General features: G+C 45.6%; 1 protein-coding gene across 2 annotated transcripts in view; it reads left to right on the top strand.

Moving 5' to 3' along the window:
* Positions 1-20,630, top strand: part of Rin (ras GTPase-activating protein-binding protein 2) — a 46,644-nt gene extending 26,014 nt beyond the window's left edge. For both annotated transcript variants that reach the window (XM_077682586.1, XM_077682579.1), the window contains exons 7-8: positions 9,261-9,320; positions 18,875-20,630. In XM_077682586.1, coding sequence (XP_077538712.1) covers positions 9,261-9,320; positions 18,875-19,108 — 294 coding nt within the window. In that variant the 3' untranslated portion in view covers positions 19,109-20,630. The remainder of the gene's footprint in view (positions 1-9,260; positions 9,321-18,874) is intronic.
* Positions 20,631-21,164: the final 534 nt, after the last annotated feature.

Raw genomic sequence — 21,164 nt, 5'->3', positions numbered from 1 at the left:
GTTAGAAGCACCTGTTTTATTCCTAGTGTACCAATAAGTTCACTATAGGCCACTAGGGCACCTACCGTATTTTCGCGCGTATAACCCGCATCAAAAATGCGAAAATTTCAGTGGCAAAATAGGGGTGCGGAGAATACATGGGGCTGGGCTCTCTCTTTAGTGCAGCTTCACAGCAATGCGCGTTGTGCCGTGAAGCTGCTAGGCTGCAACACTGACTAAGCCTTCCATGGCAGCGATTGCACAAAACATACAAGGACAAAGAGGGAAAAAAACAAGAACGAGCACATGGTAACTACCATATTTATTCGAATCTAGGCCGGCCCCGATTCTAAGCCGACCCCCGAAAGTGCGAAGCCACGAAAAAAAAAACTTGCCTCGAATGTAGGCCGAACAAAAAGGCGAGGTCAGCGTTCACAAAAAGAAAACACGTTTATTGAACATGAAGATGCGGTGCTGGAACTAATCAGTTTCTCTTCAAAATCACCGGGCAACTTCTGGGCGATTGAGGTTTGACGACGGAGGCTAAAGCCGAACCGCTTCATTAATTTCTTGAGCCAGCCCCGACTGGCTTTGAAGTGTGCCCGCGATAAGCCTCGTTCCCTTGAAAGCTCCCTTGCTTTTGCCTGGAGCACTTCCGTCGTCACTGCAAGGGCAGCTGCTCGCTGCGTCCGAATGAAGTCAGCCAATGCCATCTCCATTTCGTGGTGACTGCCTTCCCGTGGTCCGGTGAATGCCATTCTCATTGAGGCGCACGCAAATGTCCTCTGCTGTTGCGTCCTCCAACAACGGACATTTTTTTCATCCACGCTGAAGTCTCGCCCCGGCTTGAACGTTTGACGACAACTCCGCGGCTAAAACAATTTTTCTTTTAAAAGCGGCACTATCATGGCACCGCTTGTTTGGTGCCATTGCGCTGTCAAAACCAAATGCCACACCGCACACAGGCCACTATCCGCACAGTTCAAAATGGCGGCATCGCTCCCAGCTATGGCCCCTTAAAGGGACACTGAAGTGATTTGTAAACAATGCGGGATTACGAGCCCAAACTGTAGTCCGGAGTCCCTGGGCGCATTTTCGACCACTCTGTGCGCGTTTACGGGAATTTATTTAGTAGAAAAATCAATTCGAAAATGCTGTCCTCCTCTCTTTACGCTCGCCCATTTTCTGTGGCGTTTTCATGTGACGTCAGCAGGAGAGGAGCTGACAATTGGCTGCGCTACTGCACGGCTCGCCGACCTTCCGCGACCGAGTCAGTCCGCCCACCGTTTAGTCCGCCGGCCGCCAACGGGTCGTCGCAATTCGCTCGATCAGTCGAAACTAAGCCACAACACGTTTGGGAATGGAAGAATGCGCCTTTATTTACTTCGTTAGTTTGTACACTGTATCTAGCTCCAAGTCAAGGTCGCTTCACACAAGCGCACATGCGACGCTTCGCTGACTGGTACGCCAGTAGGAAAGTATAAGGCCTCTTGAAGGGGGAGAAGAGTGAGCGAAGTCAATATAGGTACTAAGGAAATAAAATCAACTGATATTTTTACCTTACAGCGTAAAACTAGGGTGCGGGAAGCACTTTTTTGCGCTGGGCGAACAAGCAGAGCGGTCAGCAGCACGACTACGCATCTGCGAACGCTTTCCCGCCTACGAAATGCAATTGCTAGACGTGAGCTATTGTGGAAACTCGGGGGACGCTTACTGCACGAGCGCATTACAACAAATAGTCACCTAAGCTGCTTGAAATACTAAAACTAAATAAAAGTGTAAACTGGTTATACATTATATACCTTATCTTTTCCATCGCCGCCAGCGGCGCCCTGTGGCCTAGTCGTCTGGGGTGCTAGGTATGTCATCGCAAGTGTTTTGCCAGTCACAAGTTCGAATCGCCGCGGGTACATGCTTTTTTTTTTTTTTTTTATCAGTCAACTTTTTTGTTTTTCGCCGATGTTTTCTATACTGAGCTCACCTTTTTTTGGGCCGCAACGTTCATTGCTCCACGAACTAGTCCACAGAACTGGCGCAGGCTGGCACTGCCGCGCTAGCGAGTTCTCGTTGGCGTGCTGTTGCCATAAGCACCGATTGCTTGCGGGCAGTGGGCACAGGCCAGAATCAACAGACCCTTGGCCTGGTGCGAACACGCTTTTTACGATACAGGCATGAGCGAGGCAAGCTCCAAATATGGGGGGAAAGTGCATGCATTTGAGCGTCTGCGGGGACGCGGAGGGCGTTCATGCACTGCGTAGGCCTCAGGTAGTGAATGCTACGATTCCAAGCCGTCCTGGGAGGCTTATCTTATGCATTTTACAGCCGACAACATGGCAGAAGCGCGGTACTACGATAACTGGGATATTGAGAATGCCCATCCAACGACGCCATCGAATGTCAAACATGTTGTTTTACAGACCGAAACCGAAACTTGTTTGATTGCTAACCTTGGGCATCGTCCAATCACGGCGCCCCCTCCTCCCAACGTCACAGCTTAGTTTGTGCGGCCGCCGCAAACCGCGCATGGTAGTTTTTTATTCTTTCGCGCTTTGTAAAATAATTACCGATTTGTCAACCGGATAAATGATGAAAAGTGTGCTAATTTGAGCCAGTCTACACAGTGCAAGCAAAAACGGGAGCTTGACAAATTCACTTCAGTGTCCCTTTAAGGGGGGACACTGGTCTTGAGGACATTTTTGTTATTTTTTTACCTATGTGCTTGAGATTTACACATTGAGTGTATTTCAACATCCTGAGCACAAATATGCAGTCAGTTTTCGTCTATGGGGTGTAAGTTTAGAGTTGTGCAACATGTTATGTCCCTCCGTTTCGGGCAATTTTTTCATTATGTACCTATGAAATACTCAAATAGCTTTTAACCCTTCGTGCTCTAGAAGGACCTGGGAGCGCAGCTATACCACTGCAGTAATTTTAGCATGGTTTCTGCAAACGCTGTAAAATTCGTAAATGTCAGGTCATCAATTTACAATGTTTTTGTAAAACTAACTGCATAAAATCTTGTGCCAGCAAAAAAAAAATTCTCTACTTTTGTGGTTTTATTGCACTGTTCAGTTCATAAGCTTTCGAATGCAGCAAAAATGATGTAAATCGAACCAGTACATCCCAAGATATTGTACCCAACAGCTGACGATGTGGAAAAAAAATTTGTTCTGAGAAAAAAACATGGGCAAAAATGGTCATTTAGGCTACTTCAAAGGGCGACAGCTTTGTGAATACTTATGATACAGCTATGATATTTTGCGGGTGCATTCGTTGGGACCTGTAGACTGCAAATAAAATTAATACAGAAAATTGATTTTTTGGCAAATTTTCGGTGCTCAAGACCAGTGTCCCCCCTTAAGTGGCTACTGGCTCGTCTAGTAATGGCTACAGTACTTTCTTTTCTGGGTGGCGCTAGCTGCGCGCCACTTCCCTCGGTTTTATTTGGAAATTGGTGGGTGTTTCAAAATCCTCAAATCCAACCCGACCCTTGAGGTTGATATATCAGTATTTAAAAAAAAACTATCGTCTTAGATTCGAATAAATACGGTACTGAATTTTATTAGTGAATTGTGAGTTTCGCCTTTCAGTCAGTGTATTCTGCTTGCTAAATACACGCTTTTTCTGCTTACACAGTATGTGATATGTTGCTTGAGCAGTTAGCCTTGTACAGTTCTAGGTCCACGATGCTCTCAAAAGGGTGCATTGCTTTTTCCATTCTCACACACAGTGCAGTTCCACACACTGTCACACACTTATAATCGAAGCAGAAATCTCCCGTTGCTTGCTTTGGAATGGCGCGCCTCGATTTCTTTCGCAGCTGCCCGTCGCTCGGGCAACAGAACAAGGAAACATTTTCTGTGGTATCGTTGTACAAGGAACGACATCCTGGGACGCAACACATATGTTAGGCATCGTCGTTGCACTACTTAAGTCGCATCACAAAAGCGCGATATGCATGTTACATTTTTTTCCCGCACAAAACAAACACAACTCGCCGCGGCTCCACCATTCGAGCCAGCGCAACGCCTCCCAAGGAGTGACCTCAGTGAGAGGGTGGCGCCACGACGCAGCGGCCAAACACAGCATATGAAGCTCTCCCATTGAGTTACGGAGCAGTTTCGTGACCAGTAAAGCATTGAAGGACTCTGGCGAGGCCTAACAGCGATGCGCCTTCAAGTATTACAAGCACGGCTCAACCAGGCGAGGCTGATTTATCAGTGACGCTATCGGCTTTTTAAGCACATCAGAGAAGTTGCAGCCTTCCAAGGTGGAGAGACAGCCGGCAACGGAACTGGTGCAAGCGCAGGTATCTGCAAAGTCGGCGGTCTGACTGACCTTGTGAGTGGCGCCGTGTGCTCGATGTGCGGGAAGTGCAAACTCGTCGTAGTTGAGGTCTCGAGCAAACGGAAGGGCCCCGCATCGTTACTGGAACTCAATTGCAAAGACGTTGGGTGCCCTGCAGGAGGGATTCCTTGTCTACTAATCGCATCGTGCTGCCGCCATCGGCCGCGGAGGCCACAGCCTTCAACTCTGCAGTGGAAGTTCCCATGATTGTTTCGCCTTAATTGTGAAAGCAGTACTCGCCGCATGCGCGGTTGGCATCGGACACGATCGTCTGTCCAGGTTTTGTGCCATTCTCCAGGAATTGGAAATCTTCCCTTCAGAACAACTGGTCAGAGTAAGCAGTGCAAGTTGCCAGCGGAGGTTCAGGCAGATGTCTGCCAAGCTGATTGCTGAAGCTAGGTCCCATCGCTGCATTCTGGTGAAGTGTGCCCATACCCGGGACTCTGCCCGCTAAAATCGTGAGGGTGCAACTTATGCGGCAGCTAGGACCTCAATGTGGGCACTTCAGACTATATCCCCACCAAGTTTCATGATGTTTGAGCGAGAAGTTAAGAGTCTGCCAAAGAAATAATCTTTCAATTGCATTTTTCGGTTTGGTATTTGTTTTCTGAGTTTGTGCACACTATTTTCCCAATTAGAGTTGAAATTTTGCGCAGATGTTCATTATAACATCTAGAGTGCCGAAATCTTGTTAATTATGCAATTTGTGTCCTTAGATATTTTTGACGTTCATAAAACAAAAATATACAAAAACACTTACATTCCGGGCATTTTCGTTGACGGAAGGGGACTTTTTCGAACCCTCCAGATAGCCCCTGGTTCCTCTCCAATACACTGAAATCTTATATCATTATCGCCAACTACGGCTTCAATACGCTCCTCCCCACCATCCTTCAGCACACAGGCGGCTCGCTCGTGTTTGGCGTCAACTACAGAACAACACATTCTACAACAGCTCGATACTCCACTACATCTCTCCCTCCACTTACCCCTACAACTGCCCTGCCCCTCGTGCTCCGTCCCGAACACCTGGTATGGGAATGCCCCTACACGCCAACCCCCCTCCTTTCCCCATCCCACGAGCAGTGGGAGCACGAGCTGGCCAGCTCACGGTGTGAGGACCAAGAACGCCTCATCACTCACGCCCAAGCTGCTGCGCTAGCTCAAGGCTTTCTGGACTAAGAAAGCCACCCACTTCTACGCACAATAGACGTTTTCCAATCCAATTCAATTTAAAGCAAGAAAAGGCGCACTACCAGTATTTCTTTTCTTTTTTTTTCATGTGAGAAAAATGAAAATAAGGCTTTTTCAGGTAGTTCATAAGGAACCACCTAGGCTATTTTAAAATCAGTAAAAAGTTTTACTATAAAAAATAGTGTGCACAAAAAACTGCATGTCATGCTGTGTTAAATTTCATCCGGAGCAGATATTTGAAATCTGATTGCATGACAAGAGGAGCTCGTTCTTTACAAGCTGTGAAAATTTCAGCCTCCTGACTTCATTATAAAAAAAAAAAAGTTGTTTCGAGGAGCATATCCCCTTCAACTCCATAAGCAATCAATCAAATAGAGCATAATCCTGGGTGACTGAATGACTGCTGCGATTGTTGGGTGCACGTTGCATTTTGGGGGGGCAACAGCAGAAAAGATCCACTTGTTTCGAAGTGCCTTCTGCATTTTGTTTATCAAAGAATTAGGCTTCATGGACTGTGGTTCACTTGTAATGATCAGCGAGTGAAGGTGAAGCCGAGCCAGTGAGAGCTGCTGCGTAGGCCCTTTTTTTTTTTTCTCTCACTTTTTCTTTTTCTACGGGGGGGGTTGGTTGCTTTATAGCCAGACACATTGCTGGACTGTAAAACAAGCTCTTAAGGGGGCATGCTCCTCGAAACGTTTTTTAGTAATAAAGTTTTTAAAAAGCTTGAATTTTTTACAGCTTGTAAAGGTTGGGCTGCTCTTATCATATATTTAATCAGATTTCAAATAGCTGCTCAGTAGGAAATGTTGCGCTGCATGACGTGCAGAAAAATGGCTTTTTTGTGCACACCATGTTTTATAGCTGAAATTTTTACTAAAAGTTCGGAAATAGCCTAGGTGGTTCCTTAAGAACTTCTGAGTGTGCAGATCTACCTGAAAAAGCTTTATATTCATTTTCCTCGCCAGGAACACAAAATGACTGGTAGTGCGCCTTTTCTTGCTTTGTATATTTTTGTTTTATGACCGTCAAAAATATCTAAGGATGCAAATTGCATAATGAACATCTGTGCAAAATTTTATTGCAATACGACAACTCTAAAGTGGGAAAAATAGTGTACACAAACTCGGAAAACTGACAATTGCAACTGAGAAAAACGAATTGAAAGTTTATTTCTTTGGCAGATTCTTACATTCTTGCTCAAACAACATTAAAGTTGGTGGGGATATAGTCTGAAATGCCCCCATTGAGGTCCTAAAGCTGGAACTCTCCTGCCACATAAGTTGCACCCTCACGATTTAAGTTGCACCCTCATGATTTTTGCGGGATGAGTCCTCGGTATGGGCACGCTTCATCTGCCTGATCCTCCGCTGGTCTCTTGCACTGCTTAGTCTGATTGGTTACTCTGTAGGGAAGAATTGCAGTTCTTGGAGAATGGCACAAAACCTGGACAGATGATTGTGTCCGATGCCACCGCGCATGCAACGAGTACCACTTTCACATTGATAGCGAAACTATCACGGGGACTTCCACTGCAGAGTTCAAGGTCGCGGCTGATGGTGGCAGCGCAGTGCGACGAGTAGACAGAAGAAATCACTCCTGCAGGGCACTCCCCATTTTTGCACTTGAGTTCCAGTACCGATGCGAAGCCTTTCCACTGGTTTGTGACCTCAACTACAACGAGTTTGCACGTCGCGCACACGGCGCCGCTCTCAAGGTCAGTCAGAGCGTTGACTTGGCAGATAACTGCGCTGGCAGCCCTTGGAAGGCAGCCAGCTTCTTCTCTAACACGCATACAAAGCCGATAGCGTCACTGATAAAATCAGCCCTACCTGGTTGAGCCGTGCTCGCAACGCTTGAAGGCGCGTCGCTGTTAAAGGAGCCATGAAGAGAAAACACAAGTTTGGTTCATTCAAAAGATTGTCTCGTTAGAATCATACTGACACCACATTTAACGTAAACTTCGCTCAAATAAGCTACATAATTAGGAAAAACTGGAATGGTCATGCGACCCACCAGCTCATTTCCCGCAACAGAATCTGTGATGTCACATGGGCTAAGCTCTGCGATTGGCGGAGGCTGGCAGAAGCAGACGCAAATTAGGTAGAGCTTACAAACTAGACGAACGAGCGATTTGCGCTTAAATTTAGGGCACATTCTTTACAAAGCAATAGGAATGATGGGACAAACAGTGGAAGTTACGAAAGCACATGTAAACATAGAAGTACTGATGCGTTCTGCTGTTCGTACTGCGCACAGCATGCTTTGGTTTAGCTGCACAGCACTATGGGGCTTGGGGTTGTCTCAGACGACACTGGCCGATTGACGCAAGCAACGGTGTCTTACGTGACCCCATTTGTCGAGCGAGCACTGTTTCAGGGAACGAATATTTTCACCCAGAACAAAAACAAGCCAGGTTTAAATACGGGCAAAAACAAACCAAACGCTTGCCACGGTATGGTGGCGCCATCTAGGTTACGAAACGTAAAGAAACGCGGGAACAAACCAACACCGCTGTACAGGGTGGAGACAACCTTTGAACGGTCCCGTGCCGCCGCAATTGGGCCAGCGTGCTCAACGCGTTGTTCTTTTCGTTTCCCACGAGACCTAGCAACGCGAAACAGACAGCATGATTCAAACTTCTTCAGTAAACCGCGTTGCGGCGATAATTTTAGCGCGGTATTGACACAATGACTTGCTTCGGCAGGGAGTGAGCAACCCTAAATGGCGGCGCCAGCGTATACGTGTCTCTACCCTGTACGGTGGATGCGTGAATGAAGGTATTCTAGGCTGCAGAGTGGTCGGTTCCTGTGATGTCATTGCAGACCCCGAAAACAAACGATTTAGTGGGAAAATCAAAATTTTAACCTAAATTGTTTAATTTCTCAGGGAATAAAGCATCGTTTGTATCCGGGCAGGCGCTGGGGGCACTATAAAACGCGAAATCTTTCGAATAAAGCCAACTTGCATTTTCTTTTCATGGCTCCTTTAATAGAAAAAACTTGCCGCACGCGGACGGGGCGGGGGTCCCTATCTTCCGAGGTGCGTCAAGCAAGGTCAGTTGTGGTTATCACGTACGCGTGAACTAAAGGGTGCCTATTCTTTTCTTGTGTGTCGAAGTTTCGAGGCGAGCAAGGGGTGCACGCTGCGTCAGGTGGCCGATTTCATCCTTTCTTTTTCTCTTGCTACCCTGAAACGATGCCCCAGGTGCACCGATCGATCAGCAGTCCTGCCAGAAAACCGCACTATAAACGGTATTGTGCTTCGGCCAACCGCATTCTAAGCGGTATGCTTATGCATTGAGTTCTATGGGAGGTGAACCGGTGGTCACAAAAATTCGCTTTATATCCGGTCCCGCACTATTAGCGGTTACGTTATAAATGGTCCACATGGTACATGTTGAGACTCAAACGGGTCAGGAATGCATCGGGACTCGAATCAAGTGATGATGTCACATGACATAGTAGCGGGTCTGGCCGCTCGCTGCCACCGTGCTCTCCAGCCTCTTCCAGTTTGCGCTTGTGGGGGCTACTTTATGCGTGTCTCAGTTCCCTTGCACCTGCTCAGGGCTTGATGACAATTCATTATGGCGTTTGCTGTCGTGTCGTCTTAGTGTGCAACAGCTCTCGTTTTTGAGTCTGTGCTTAGGATGGCTACGTGTACAGGGTGTACTGTGCAAGTGCGGGGTTGTTGGAGCTGAGTGGTGTGCTTGGAAGTGTAATAGTCATTGCTTCTCTTTACAGAACTGTGGCTTTGTGATCTTCGACAGCTGTGAAGCAGTTGAAGCAGTACTACGGGAAAAGGTGAGCCATGTGCAGATTAAAAAGTAGAGTGCATCTATGTATGTGTGGTTTTATGGTTTGATTCTCTGATGAAAGGGTTTGGCAACACTTTCGGTCGATGCTGTGGAGCTAGTATGGTCTTGCATCGCCTAGTTGCAGCAATTTCATCATTTAAGGATTTTGTTAAAGCAATCAGTAGTACAGAGTTGCGGTGTGGTAAGAGCACTTGTTTCTTTTCTATCCACACATACTTTGTAACACTGGAAGTTGCAGCCTGCTTTTTTTATTTGGTGTCCTTTTGTGCTTCATTGTTGGTGGTGCTGGCAGCATGTGGCTTTTGATGATGAGGTAATTTGCGTCTGAGGCCTTGCAGATGGACAAATGCCTGTTGTCCTTAATGTCTGCCTGGCCATTGTTGATGACATTTTTCTGAGAAAGCTGTGTTGCCATCATTCACCTGTAAGCATAGCTGGTCACTGGCATTAACTGGGAACTTCAAATTTTGTGTAATTGGACTGAGGTGAAACAACTGTGCTTGCATTGCTGATGCCACTCTCTTGGAAATGCTCCATACAAGGCTTCTGGTGTGGAAGTATACTTCTTTTTTTGTAGCACACCCATGGGCTTGCACTTATGTGATGATTTTTTTAGTATCAAGATTCACATAGCCACTTAAAAAAGAAATATGCTTCTGATTTCTTTGAAAAGAGGCTGACAAAAAGTGCAAATAATTCTATCTGCTTGAATCAGAGTATTGATACAGCCGAAGCAAGTCGCAGCAGTTAATTGAGGCCACAATTTTCCTCAGAGTAATTTACTACAGACTACTGAATGCTCCTGTAGTTTCATAAGCTAGTTCAAAAATCTCGCATGAAACCGGCAGGTACTGTGGTGACAAAGAGTTTATTTCTACAAAAAGTCCTCCAGTACATTGATTGGGTTTAACGTGCCGACACAACGCAGGCGATGAGGCGCACCATAGTGGAGGGCTCTGGATTAATTTTGACCACCTGGGGATCTTTAACGTGTGCCGAAATCTCGTACACACAGGCGTTTTTGCTTATCGCCTCCAACAGAAAAGCGGCTGCCGTGTCCGGGAATCGAACCCACGACCTCACCCGATGCAGTGGCTAAGGCGTTGCGCTGCTGAGCACAAGGTCACGGGTTCGATTCCCGGCCATGGCAGCCGCTTTTCTGATGGAGGCGAAAAGCAAAAACACCCGTGTGTACGAGATTTCGGCGCACGTTAAAGATCCCCGGATAGTCGTAATTAATTCGGAGCCCTCCACTACGGCGCGCCTCATTGCCTGAGTTGCATCGGCGCGTTAAACCCTACAATCAATGAATCGAACCCACGACTTCGTGCTCAGCAGCACATCGCCTTAGCCACTGAGTCACCGCGGCGGGTTCCTCGAGTACAGTCTCCGCCCGTTACAATGGACCCTCTTAAGGGGGGAGGTGGGTCTTTAGACAATTTTTTTTATTATTAGTGCCAACTAGATGGAAACTGGCAGTCTTAAGCAGTTTTTTACACTGATTTCAAATATGTAATTGGTTTTAACATAGCTTCATTTGTTCAAGAAATACAACACTTTGAAATTTACTTATTGAGGGATTTCTTAGGGGGGTTTAGAGCAATTTCGCTTTAGCAAACTCATTGATGATTTATACGGACATAATGCCAAAGGTCTACTCTGGGGGGCTATGCTATTTTTATTCATTTCGAAGACTTTTGCAAAGCATGAAAGAGGTGAACATTTGATGTCAACAATTCGTATAAAATTGCCTCATTTTTATTAATTTTTGCAAATAGGTAAACAATGACAGAGCAATAAAATTAGCATCACCCCCTAGATCAATTCAATACGAATACAATGGTACCAGTCTTGTCATCCTAGCCTAAGAGCAACACTACAAAAACCCCCGTAAGGCAGAGCTTGGTCTTGCAAAAAAAGAAACTGAGAAAAATGCATTTGAAGTTAAAGATCACGGTAACTTTTGCTACAGCATAGCTACAACAATATAAATAGCATCATTTTGTAGCTCTATTCTTCACGAAGAAAAGCATACCAAGTATGTGACTGTAACACAAAAATAACTCTGGAAAGATTGACGTAAATTCACACGGATACCGTACAAATTGCGAAGGAAAATTAAATTTTCTACTGTTACACTTCAGGAACTGTATATCCTCATTCACCTTTTCTGTCAGTGTCTTTACAGAATACAGAAAGGCACAAATACCATTTGCTGCTGTTATTTTTGTGCTACCAATGAGACTAAAGCACAGCAGCCACCTAGAATTAGAGATTGTCCTGGAATGCATCTCAAACCTACAGCCAAGCTGTAGGTGAAATGCACTTCGGTGATCAATGCTTCAGTGATGCAAATAGCATCAGCTGCTAGACCAATTCAATACAAATGAAATTATACCAGTCTTGTTATCCTGGCTCAAGAGTAAGATAAGGAAACACCCGGCAAGGATGAGCGTGACCTCACAAAATAAACTGTAGAGCTGCAGGTGGACTTCAATTTGGCGATGGATACCAGAGTGATACAACAGCATCACCTGCTAGATCTATTTATTGCAAATTAAATGATACTAGTCTTATCATCCTAGGTCAAAAGCCTGATAGTGAAACACTCAGTAAGGCAGAGCATGACCGCAAAATAAGAGAGAAAAATGAATCTTTAGTTTCTAATTCTTGCTACAGCATGGCCCAATATAAAAAGCGCCGTGTCACTGTTCTTAAAAAAAAGAACCAAGTATGCGACCATACCACAAACATAACCAGCAAGGCTATATGCAAGCAATGAAAAACTTTTGTGAACAGCGCTGGAAAACTGCACTTTTTGCTGAACTTCACCTACGGTAGTTCCTACTTTGCACTTCCTTCAGCGTCGAAGCAAACTAAAGAAAAGCACAAAGATATTGTGTTGCAGACTTTTTTTTTCACAAATAAAACCAAAGCACAACAGCTAACTAAATCTGGACGTTTCCACGCGGCGCTTCTCGGACCAGGTTCGTACGTGACAGGCGATCTCGGCACCGCCGTCTACGGCGTCTTCCATCGTGTTTTCGTACGCTTGCAGCGCGTAGTTCCTTGAGGTAAACGTCTCCAGGCATTGCGGCACGAGACATAAAGACGTTGTGACAGAATCGCAGTCACTAACGGCAGAGAAAACGCACCCGAATTGAAAATACTGCAGCGGCGAACGCGCGCCTGCAATACCAAAACGAAAAAAAAAATGGCGGCTCAACGGCGCCGGCCAATCGGAGACGCGGAACGGGGGGCTCGACTCGAGCGTGCGTGCTCCTGCCAATCAGCGGCTCCAAAACGACCTTCGGTAAATCGGCGGTTACGCGCGTGCTCCTCATGCCACGCCATTTTGAGATGGCGCAAAATACGCACAAAGAAATCAGCTACAAAACGAGCCCAAGATGGCCGCCGCCGGCAGTCTGCTTCGAGTGTGGCGTGCGCGCGAAGTTCAAGCTTTTTTAGCCCGGTTTTCGGCGTTTTGCGGCTCCCGCTGCGTTTTCAAAGTCATTTTTGAGATTATTCCCTATCAAATTCAGCGGTGAAACTTTTAGAGTAGGTGCTTGAAGGTATAAAGACTTCAAAAATGTGTTTTCCCCAAAATGCGTTTTTTTCTCGATTTTGGACCATTCTAAGACCCGCGTCCCCCCTTAACTCTTTCGTTACCACGCCTATTCAGATCGATCACCGGCGATCGATGATTTACATTGCCTATTTCGAAATGTTGTAGTCGTTTCTCGCCAGTGGTTAGTCTAGGCACTGCCCTTTTCGAATCAGTTTAAATTTTCCCGCTCCGGCGACATTGAGATTTTTGACGGCATTTTTTGCGAGCTGAGGTGCGTGTGTTTTTGAGGAAGGGGGCGTGGCTGCTGCACTTGAGAAAAAAGGATGCAGGTCGTGGTTAGGCTGCATTACCATAATATTTTTTTGTCAAAAGGATCCTGGCAAGTCAAATACCAAATAATGCGGTCAGCTTTGTAATCCGACAGCGTTGAGAGGTGATAATTACTTGAAAATGGCCCCAGCTATTCACTAATGATCTTTGGTTCGGACAAAGGGCAGCTATATTCTCCCAAAGCTTATTTCTGATGGTCCCCTGCATGTCTAGCAAGTGGGCCTGACATTTTCAACCAGTTTCCAGCAGTTTCGGTTTCGTTTTTGCATTGCGAAATTCATATTTGGCGCTACTACGCAGTTACCCAACTACAAGCTCATTTGCCATGGCGCCTCCGTTGCCCGCTACTGCTTCTCAAAACAAGCATGCCGCTCGCGCTTCCACTTTATCTACGCCTTGCTTCTGCGATAACAGCTTCCGCTGAAAGTCAAACGATAACACCAAGTTGTCGGGTATCAGTTCAGACGAGGAGAACGCTTCCAATTGGCCTTGAACACCGCCAGCTGTTCACCGGCCAGTTTCGGTTTCATACGAGGGTATTTCCGGAGGTCTAGTGTCCCTTCTTAGTAGTACTGTCTATTCTGACAAAGTCTCCAACAGCCTTGTATTTGTTTCTTTTCAAAATTGTTAGGTGGCGCTGCAATGTAGTAGGCTCGTAGTGCTGAACTCGCTTCACAGCCCGACGGCGGCTTGGTGAAAGCTCGCTGGGCATGATTCTAGCTCATCGTGCCTTATTCCTGCAAGCAGGGCTACCATAGTGAGTCAGAACATGATAATAAACCGCAAATGAAAGTTCTGACTGATAAGTGATCATCAGAACGTCAACAAGCATCCACCAAAGAGTTTGGTTCTCAACTACAAGCGGATTTTTTCATATCGCTTGCTTGCCTTCAATATTGTGCCGGTCATAATCATTGACAAGGTGTTTTTACATCACGTGGACGCTAATTTGGGCCTTTAATAATGTCAAACCACCAGATTTCTTCTAGAGAACTATCCAAAATAGAAAAACTTGAAATAGAGGTTGGGCTTCACCACAGGGCACGGGCACCACGCGGGCTAACATTTTCTTTTATACCTGACAAATTGTACTGCGCACCTTAATTTTTTTCCTAGGACGGGTTTTTGAAATGTCTACCTACAAAATGTATATTCTACATTTTTTCTACTACTGGTCGTTTATTATACACAACTTACTTTTTTATTATTTTCTTCAACGCGTGGACAAAATTTCGAATTCGATAATTTTTTTTGGAATCATTATTTAGGAAAACATTATTAAAACTGGTGTCAATGGAAAGCGCATGGAATAATCTGCATTTCATGTCACTGCAATGTGTGCCTAACCAATATGTATAGCACAAAAAAAATGTTTTGTTAGACCCTTCAAAATTGGTCAATTTCCCGCGGTAACGAAAGAGTTAATCCGAAAAGAAAAAAAAACGTCGACTGTAGCTGAAGTATGCAGTATCGGACCGGGGGGGGGGGGGGGGGGGGGGGTAAAAACCCAAGCTCAATTTCCAGTGTTTTGCGGCTCCCGCTGTGTTTTCAAAGCTGATTTAGAGATACTCCCCGATCAAATTCAGTGTTGAAACATTTAGAATAGGTGCTTGAAGGTATAAAGAATTTAAGAATGTGTTTTTCCCAAAATGCATTTTTTTTGCGATTTTTTATCATTCTAAGACATGCATCCCCCCCTTCAGCGGAGGATTTTTGCATTGTGTAACGTTACAAGAGAGCAAAAGTGTCCATCTTAACCATGAAGTTCATCTTAGCGGGAGTCTGCGGTACGCATGGTGTGTCAAGTGGACAAATTTACTTCATTGCCCAACTTCTTTCATGAGATGTTTAACTGTAATTAAGGGGAGACGCGGGTCTTAGAATCGCGAAATTTGGCCGAAAAACCGATTTTTCGAAATCGCTATTTTTCTCTCGGTTAGCAAAATATCCAGACCCAGGAGTACGTATTTGAGCCATAATATCAATTCAGAGCACCGACGACTCGCCCCTCGGGTTCTACATGCGCCACGGCGTCCATTTTGGTCTCATTCGAAAGTGCGTCTTTTCGTTTTCAGTTCCCCGCCAGAACTCCGTCCGTTGGTTGCGAGTAAAACTGGCGTAGAAAAGAGGTGGAACACGCCGCCCAATTTACTGACTGCACATGACCGCAGGGCGCAACCTCATTGGCTGGGCGCCATGAGTCGTCTGCTCGGCACTCTCATCACAGTGCAACGGCTCATGCATTTGTCTATGCGAGAACCGGCAAAAGCCCCGCATGGCGTAAAAATAAAGTAAATATGTCTATGGATAACTGAAAGGAAGGACTAACAGTATTAAAAGCCCCTGGAGTACGATCTTCTGCGTGTCTGACGACTACTTATCGCCAAAACGACGCCGAGACGGAGGTAGGCTCAGTGCCCCCACGGGCTGCCCAGACGATAGTGTTAGCCATATGATTATGCGGGCGGGTGCACTAAGGTGCGTCTTTCTTTCGATCAGCAGTAAATAGATAGAAAAGAAATGATAAAGTGGAGGATGCCACATGCCGATGTCGCAAGGGAAGTGTGTTCATTCTGTTATCAACGATGCCGCGGCGAATCGGCCCGCACTCCGATGCGCGCTTCGTCGGCAGGTTACCATATAGATGAGCGATTTGGGAATTATAAATGCTCCACTGAGCATAATGTGCGTTGGTGACGTGATATACGATTAGATTAAACCGAAAACGTGGTTATCCCACCTAGCCAAGCGCATGCACGTTACAGAACAGGGGTGCATTCCGTTACCAGCCCTTTCGTTGCAACTCATTTCACGCGATGTAAATAAGATTTGATTGCCACAAATGAAGCAGTAATATAACAAAATAAACGTTTACAACTGTGGTGCACGATTGGCACCTCAGCCTTGGTCGCCAGAGTGACGGCGCGCTGCCAACAGCGTAAAAATTAAAGCTACGTTCTGGCTTTGCTTTCGTTCAGTTTGCCATCTGTATACAGAGGATTTCATAATTTTCCCATCCACTGATTTCAGCAAACTTGGTATGCTCGTGTTGAACGAAAAGCGAGCTACATTCTAAATTGTTTCTTTTTTTCGTATGCGCAATAGATAAAACTGTCACTTGTAGTAAAACTTCAACTGCGATTTTCTCAGCTTCCCTTTTTTTGCATATGTGCCAGCCTTAAGCCCGTACTACATGGAGCGATTTCGCCTGCGAATTCGCTGATGCGGCGCCGCTCGTGCGGCAAAACCACCTTTTTTCGTTGCTGCGGCAAAGTGCCAAACATTTGAAGCGGTCGAGCAAACGCCGCTCGTGCGGCGTAGAGGGGCCGGACCTGCGGCCAATAGGAGCACAGCTCGGCACCACTTGCACGCTTGGAAACCAGATGGCGTTGCTTGTATGAGCGCAACAAGAGCGCGGGCACACCAAAACGTTTGTCTTCTCTGCTGTGTGTGCGTATATTGATAAAGAATTGGCGATTCTTATATAAAACCGCAAATAAACTTATATTTACCGCAAACCAGTCAAAAACAACTTTCCAAGAAAGTAAAATAAAACCACCCTTGTTAAAATCATAACAACCTTTGCTGGTGGCAAACTTAATTCAGTCTGCAAACAAGGCGCATCTGAAATGCGAAAATCGCGGCGTTCGCAGGCCCCATGTAGATGATAATTCCAGGCATTGCGAACTTCGCAAGTGCGAATGTTCGTTCCAGCGGATTCGCAGGCGAAATTCGCTCCATGTAGAACGGGCTTTACAGAGGTTTTCGTTTTTTTTTTTTTTTTTTTTTTTTTTTTTTTAAAGGATTCCTATAAACGTTCCACCGTTGAATTCGGGATGAAATGAACTGCATGCTGATGCTATTTTAATTGGTTCAATGTGCCTCAAATAAATGTTATGAGTAAATTAGAGCTCATTAAGTTTTCAGGAAACTGTACTTGGCATAGATTAATTCTACCCAATCAACTATCTTTACAGGAATATAAATAGCTTCAGCATGCATGGCAGGTCTTAAGCTACACATCCATACCATTTATTTTTAAAAATTTTGAATAAAAAGCCCCTTAACGGCCGGCAAGAAATTACTTAATTAGGCTCTAGTATTTTCTTTGTAACTCAAAAAACACTTATGCCACATGAAAACTAATTACATATTTGAAATGAGGAAAACAAGCACATATGCACGGTGATTTTCATTATCATAGACCAATTAATAAAAAAGTTCATTTCAAGACCAGTCTCCCCTTAAGTTAACTCTTTCGGGACCGCCCGAAAAAGTGAGGTCTCGCTACAAATTTTTTATTACATAAAGCAAAGGCACCATCCTACCTTAGCATATACCAAAATGCAGCTAATTATATGTTCTTTGACATACAATACCAAGTTTTACTTCAACACTGACGATAGAACCATGAAAAAAATCTTAAAGTAAGAACTTTCTAAAAAAACTACAGAAAAACATAGAAAAAGCGTAAATAGAACAGTATTAAAAAAGAATAAAATTATTTCAGGATATACAAAATCTAACACAATGCTTTGTTTCTTCATCGCGAAAGTTTGATGCGGCTAGGTGTAACTGGTTTTTTGTTTTGTGCGTGATCTCTTTGGCACTAGGGCCATGGCTACGTCGTCGCACGCCGGGCTTTTGTCTCGGCGAAAACTTGATCCCTTTCTGAGATGGTGGCCGGAGATCACCACCATAGGTAGTTAACACCCTAGCGAACAAATATAAACCAGCCAGAACATATTTCAAGTGCACATACCTACTCCAGAGACAATTGAAACCGAAACCAACACCCACCTTTGAGCGCGATTTGATGTTCCAGGCTGATCGACACCTGAATCCTCACTCGAGCTGAAATCCGATCTCTAAAGCCGCATTAGGACTCTTCACTGCCACTCTCATTGTTAAAATCCACAGTAGAAGGCGAAGATGTAGAGACGAGATGAGGCGGATTTCTTATCGCGCTCGCGCGAGTATGACGCCATGTTTGTTTACATTCGAGCGAGTATGACGCCATGTTTGTTTACATTCGAAACCACTGCCCGTCAGAATAAAATATCTGATGCGTCGCCGCCTGGCGATAAAAAAAGAAACTTCACAAAAGAGAAAACTATAGTTTTCAGACTATCTCCTAGATGTCGCTAGGTGTTCCATCGAGCGAAAATTTGTATTCTGCAGGCTCGTGAAACCATCGATCATATGTGATCGATGGCCTATGGAGCGGTCCCGAAAGAGTTAAGCAAACAAAAGAATATTCTTTTTTTCTGGTGGAAGAAAAAAAAATTACCTATAGATTTCAGTCTGCAGTTCATAAGGAACCGTCTGGACTGTTTTAAAATGCTCAGGCTTAATTTATACTAAAAAGTTCAGTGTGCACGCGATAGGCCTTTTTATTTTTTCTGCACGTTATGCAGCATAAAACCTTACTGCATTACATGCATTGCATGCATTACATTTGACCCATGGCAACCCGCGTGCTGCTGCGAGTTCAGGTTTTCCGTAGCTAGATTTTGTGAGGATCACTGCATCAGCACTCTGGTTCACTCTGTTGGCATAGTGTCCCGATCTTCGAGAGTTGTCGCTTGGTGGGCTGTGTGTGTGGGGGGCTATTGCCGAGACGGTGTGCTTCTGTTGTGCAGCCCATCTACATCAACGAAACGCGTGTCAATGTGGAGGAGAAGAAGACCAAGCAGAAGCTTGCCACCGAAGGGCGGGGGGGCAGCTTCTCGTCGGGCAGCCCCCGTGGTGGCGGCGGCCTCATGCAGCGGGGGGGACCCCCTGGTGGCCGGGCCAATGGTGCGGGTGGGCGTGGCGGCGCTTTCTCCCGGGCCCGCAACCCTCCTGGCGGCAACCTGGGCCTCCGGCACAACTAGGTCCACCCAGCACTCTCCTCTCGGACTGTCGCACCTGGCTGCACACTTCCTGTTTAACCAGCACTCTCCCGGCCCTCTCCCTTTCCTTTTTTTTCTCCCCCTCGTTGTTTTATCATTGGCGTTTGTTGTATGTTGTGTCCCCCTCCCCCCTCCCGTGTTTCGTCTGCTGCATGCTGATGGCCAAAGCTGCTGCTTCTGGAGCTTGGCGGCAGATCATTTTTTAACTCGTTCTGCGGACACCCCGTTTCTGGACTCCCCTGTGAGCGCGAGCCTGCTTAGCCGCCCCCGTGTGTCGCGTTGCCAGGAGGGGGCTGCCGGACGGAGGGGGAAGGAAGGCGCACGCCTAGCTGCTGCAGGACGGTGCTGGGATTGGGACTGGAAGCATCGCTGTGCACGCGTGCACGGCTGAAACTCAACTGCTGCGTCGGCCTTGGCTGAGCCAGGGCGGACCCGTGAACATGCTAGGCTGTGCCACTGATTCGCAGCCAAGGAAGGGTGACCTTTGGAAATGGAAGCTTTTCATGCCGGTCATCATTCATTTATTATACACTTATACTGCTGTTATTTCTTTTTTTATATTTTTTGTTAGGTTTTTGTATGTATGTTTGTGGCTCGTGTACAATGTCCTTTTGTAAGGAAAAGGAGAAATGCCAAAAAAAAGAGCGAAAGGGGAAAAAGTTTGATAAATAAACCGGGCCTGCCCTCCTCCTCTTCCTTTTTTCCACACTTTTGTTTTCTTAGGAACCTATTTAATTTTGTGGCCAGCTGTACATAAGTGAATGGTTGAGACCCGTAGGCCCCCTGTCTGTACCTTTTTAAAGGGGAAGGTGGAGGAGTGTGGCACTGGAATTGGTTCTTAGCGGCTTCTCTGTCCCCTGCTGGGCAAGGGTGTCTTTCCTTCGCTCTGGGCACGATGGAAAAAGTTGGCGTTTTAGTTCCCCGGGGGTTCCTTTCACGACCCTGCCTCTCTGATGGTGGGCGGAAGCTGTGTACTGCATGCCACCCTTCCGCCGTGTTGTACATATTCTGCGAGACAAAAGGCTATATTTCTCAGAGACTGCCATATGTACACAAATCGGGTTTCAATTGCAACGCCTTTGATTTTTTTTTTTTTTTTCGTTGCCTTTCGATATTTTTATTTGATCACAATCTCTGCTGACCAACCAAACGATTCTTTGCTGCTACAGTGATAGAGTTGTCTTTGTTGCCCCCTTGCAATTCATCGTCATTTGCTGTTTTTATATAATGGTGAAGTCATTAACCCATAGCCGTAACTTAAGAAGGCCCATCTAGTGCAAATGATGACTAAATAAAAGATGAAGCAAGGTGTCACTTCGGACCTTGTTGTGGAAAGCTGCTCGAGTCTGTGTGATTCTTTTCTGTTGTGACCTACATTTCGCACGTGCATTTTTCTTCATTCTTCTGCGTTTGTGTACGTAGCATTTGATTACCTGTTGGCATTGAAGACGTGCCTGAAAGCTATTTCATTATTTGTTGGCATTAAAGATTTGCCTGAAAACTATTTGCTTGTGTATATCAGTGCAACACTTTCTCCCATGAAGTTGGAATGATAAATTTTAAGGTGAAGTTTCTTTTTTGCTTAGTGGCAAATTCAGAGCGCCAAGCACTTGTCCTTGAGCAAAATCGTTGAACCATGTGCTGGACTACCGCTAGTACAAAACATCTGTGGACGGAGGTGAAGTGGCCTTTAGATTTGCTTCTGACATGACCTGGATAGCGTACTTTGTTTTGAAAGGCACAGAAACAAATTTGTGCTCCGAGTTTCATTTCTGTTGCATAGTTATGATTAGGTGCAGTGACTGGGCGGATTTGACAGTGACTAGTTACTTTGGCACTACCCAAGGAGCTGCACCTGCTTGTGCTTGCAGCAAACTAAATTGCATTGTAAAAAAAATCGCACCCTCTGTAAACGTGATGGTGAAGTTTCATTTAAACTATTTGCTGCATATGCTTGGCGATTGAAATTCCTTGTGCACTGGTAGCAAGCAAATGGTGGGACGTGTTAGCCATTTGCATCGTGCAGTTAGACATCCCT

Source organism: Haemaphysalis longicornis, unplaced genomic scaffold, assembly GCF_048455015.1.
Source record: "Haemaphysalis longicornis isolate Haplotype H1 unplaced genomic scaffold, Haemaphysalis longicornis Haplotype H1 scaffold_1, whole genome shotgun sequence".
NCBI classification, from domain to species: Eukaryota; Metazoa; Arthropoda; class Arachnida; order Ixodida; family Ixodidae; genus Haemaphysalis; species Haemaphysalis longicornis.
Note: the sequence above shows the minus strand (reverse complement) of the source record. Positions and strands in the feature narration are given on the sequence as shown.